Source organism: Nicotiana attenuata, unplaced genomic scaffold (assembly GCF_001879085.1).
Source record: "Nicotiana attenuata strain UT unplaced genomic scaffold, NIATTr2, whole genome shotgun sequence".
NCBI lineage: Eukaryota > Viridiplantae > Streptophyta > Magnoliopsida > Solanales > Solanaceae > Nicotiana > Nicotiana attenuata.
Window position 1 is genome coordinate 37,090 of NW_017671148.1, and position 1,861 is coordinate 38,950.

The 1,861-nt window shown below is 34.7% G+C and overlaps 1 protein-coding gene across 1 annotated transcript; it reads left to right on the plus strand.

The window, feature by feature from the left end:
• The first annotated feature begins 56 nt into the window (after nt 1–56).
• On the plus strand, nt 57–1,654 carry LOC109206244 (transcription repressor OFP1-like). Its single transcript, XM_019369057.1, has one exon. It carries the CDS (start codon nt 125–127, stop codon nt 1,157–1,159), a length of 1,035 nt encoding a protein of 344 aa, XP_019224602.1. The 5' UTR covers nt 57–124; the 3' UTR covers nt 1,160–1,654.
• The last annotated feature ends 207 nt before the right edge of the window (nt 1,655–1,861 follow it).

The window sequence follows — 1,861 nt, forward strand, 5'->3', positions numbered from 1 at the left end:
AAACACCTTTCCTCCTCTCTATTTATCTACCTTTACTAACTCCAATATTTCCCACTTCTTTAGTCATCACCCCTCAAAATACAGAGAGAAAACACACAAACACAAGCAACTCTTTTTACTCATCATGGGAAATTATAGGTTTAGATTATCAGATATGATGCCAAATGCTTGGTTTTACAAGCTCAAGGACATGAGCAAAATCAGCAGCAACAGAAGCAAAGGGCATAACCACACCACCTCAATTTCTTCAACTTCATCATTCTCATCATCAAATCTTCAATCAGATAAAAATATAAAACAACCCCACCACCTCACTACTTACCCAAGAAAATCATATTACATTTCAAGAAACCTTAGTCCAACAAATAATAACCATGAAATATTCTCCCAAAATCCTTCCTCAAACAAACCAAAACTCTCTGACAATAATATTAATTTTTCAAAGAAAAGGCGTAGCACTACAAGGAGAAGAACTAATTCTCCTAAAATTGTCACTTCTTCTGTTTCAGCTAGTTGTAGTTGTCGTGCTTCTCTTGAATCAGTTTGGACTAAACCTGATTCCACCCCTGAAGATTATCCAAATTCACCTAATGCCCCCTCATCTTCTTCTTCTGAAACATTAGACCCCATAATTTCACTTTCACCATCTTGTGGTTGCAGAGTTAATGACATGAACAAAGATTCTCTCAATTATGATCATGGGTTTACGTCTATTTCCAAAATTGACCTTCCCCCCATCATAACCAAACCCGAAAAATTCAACGGTTCGGCCCAAGAAAAGGATGAAAAACAGAGGATTTCTACTGTGAGAAGAGTGTCAGTGAGTTCAACAACTGGTGTAAAGCTAAGAACAAACTCTCCAAAAATAACAAACAGCAAGAAAATTCAAGGAGTTAGCAGAAAGAGTGTTAGTTCAAGAAGAAGGAGTAGTAGTAGTGTTTCAGAAAGTTTTGCAGTGGTGAAATCATCAAAAAATCCACAGAAAGATTTTAGAGAATCAATGGTGGAAATGATAGTGGAGAATAATATAAGGACTTCAAAGGATTTGGAAGAACTTCTTGCTTGTTATCTTTCTTTGAATTCAGATGAGTATCATGATCTTATTATTAAGGTGTTCAAGCAAATTTGGTTTGACATCAGTGATATTCGGCTAAAGTAAATATAAAAGGGAAGCCCGGTGCATTGAGTTGCCGCTAAGTACGGGTTCGAAAGGTCGGACTGTCTATTGTATGCAGCCTTACTCTACATTTCTATAAGAGGTTGTTTTTACAGCCCGAACCTATGATCACCTCATCACGTGTTAACAACTTCACCGGCTACGTAAATATGAATCTACTATTTCCTTTTCTAATAGTCATAATATGTGTATAGGTGGAAAATCCACAATGTTATTATTTCCTTATTCTTAATTAGAGTTCTGGAATTTGAGCCAAAGAGTTTGAATGTGGAATGAAGAAAACAAACAAAGGTACAAAATCCAATCTTGTAACAATATAATCTGTCTGACTATGACGTGCTCTTGTACATGAATGGATTAGTACGTGTTGTCTGCTGGTAATGGAGGTAAAAGTCTTAAGGCAAAACAAACGCACCTTCGCCGAAATTGTAATTTGATTATTTGCCCTAGTATATGATCACCTATTTAATATTTCAATGTTCTGCCTCTTGGTCTCTTTTTTATATTCTTTTATTTTCCTGTTTATATTTATACTATTTTCTTATTAGTTTATTAAAAAACGAATGAGATATATTTACATTTGAAAATAATTAACTCTATGCTTTTCGTTTTATCTTTACCGAGAAGCTTTTATAGCCACATAAATATTATGAAATGCTTAAGATCATAAGTTTTGAAAGTCGA

What these genes read in the sequence shown, in the direction of transcription:
- LOC109206244 (XM_019369057.1), top strand. Translation starts at nt 125, where the DNA reads ATGGGAAATTATAGGTTTAGATTATCAGATATGATGCCAAATGCTTGG.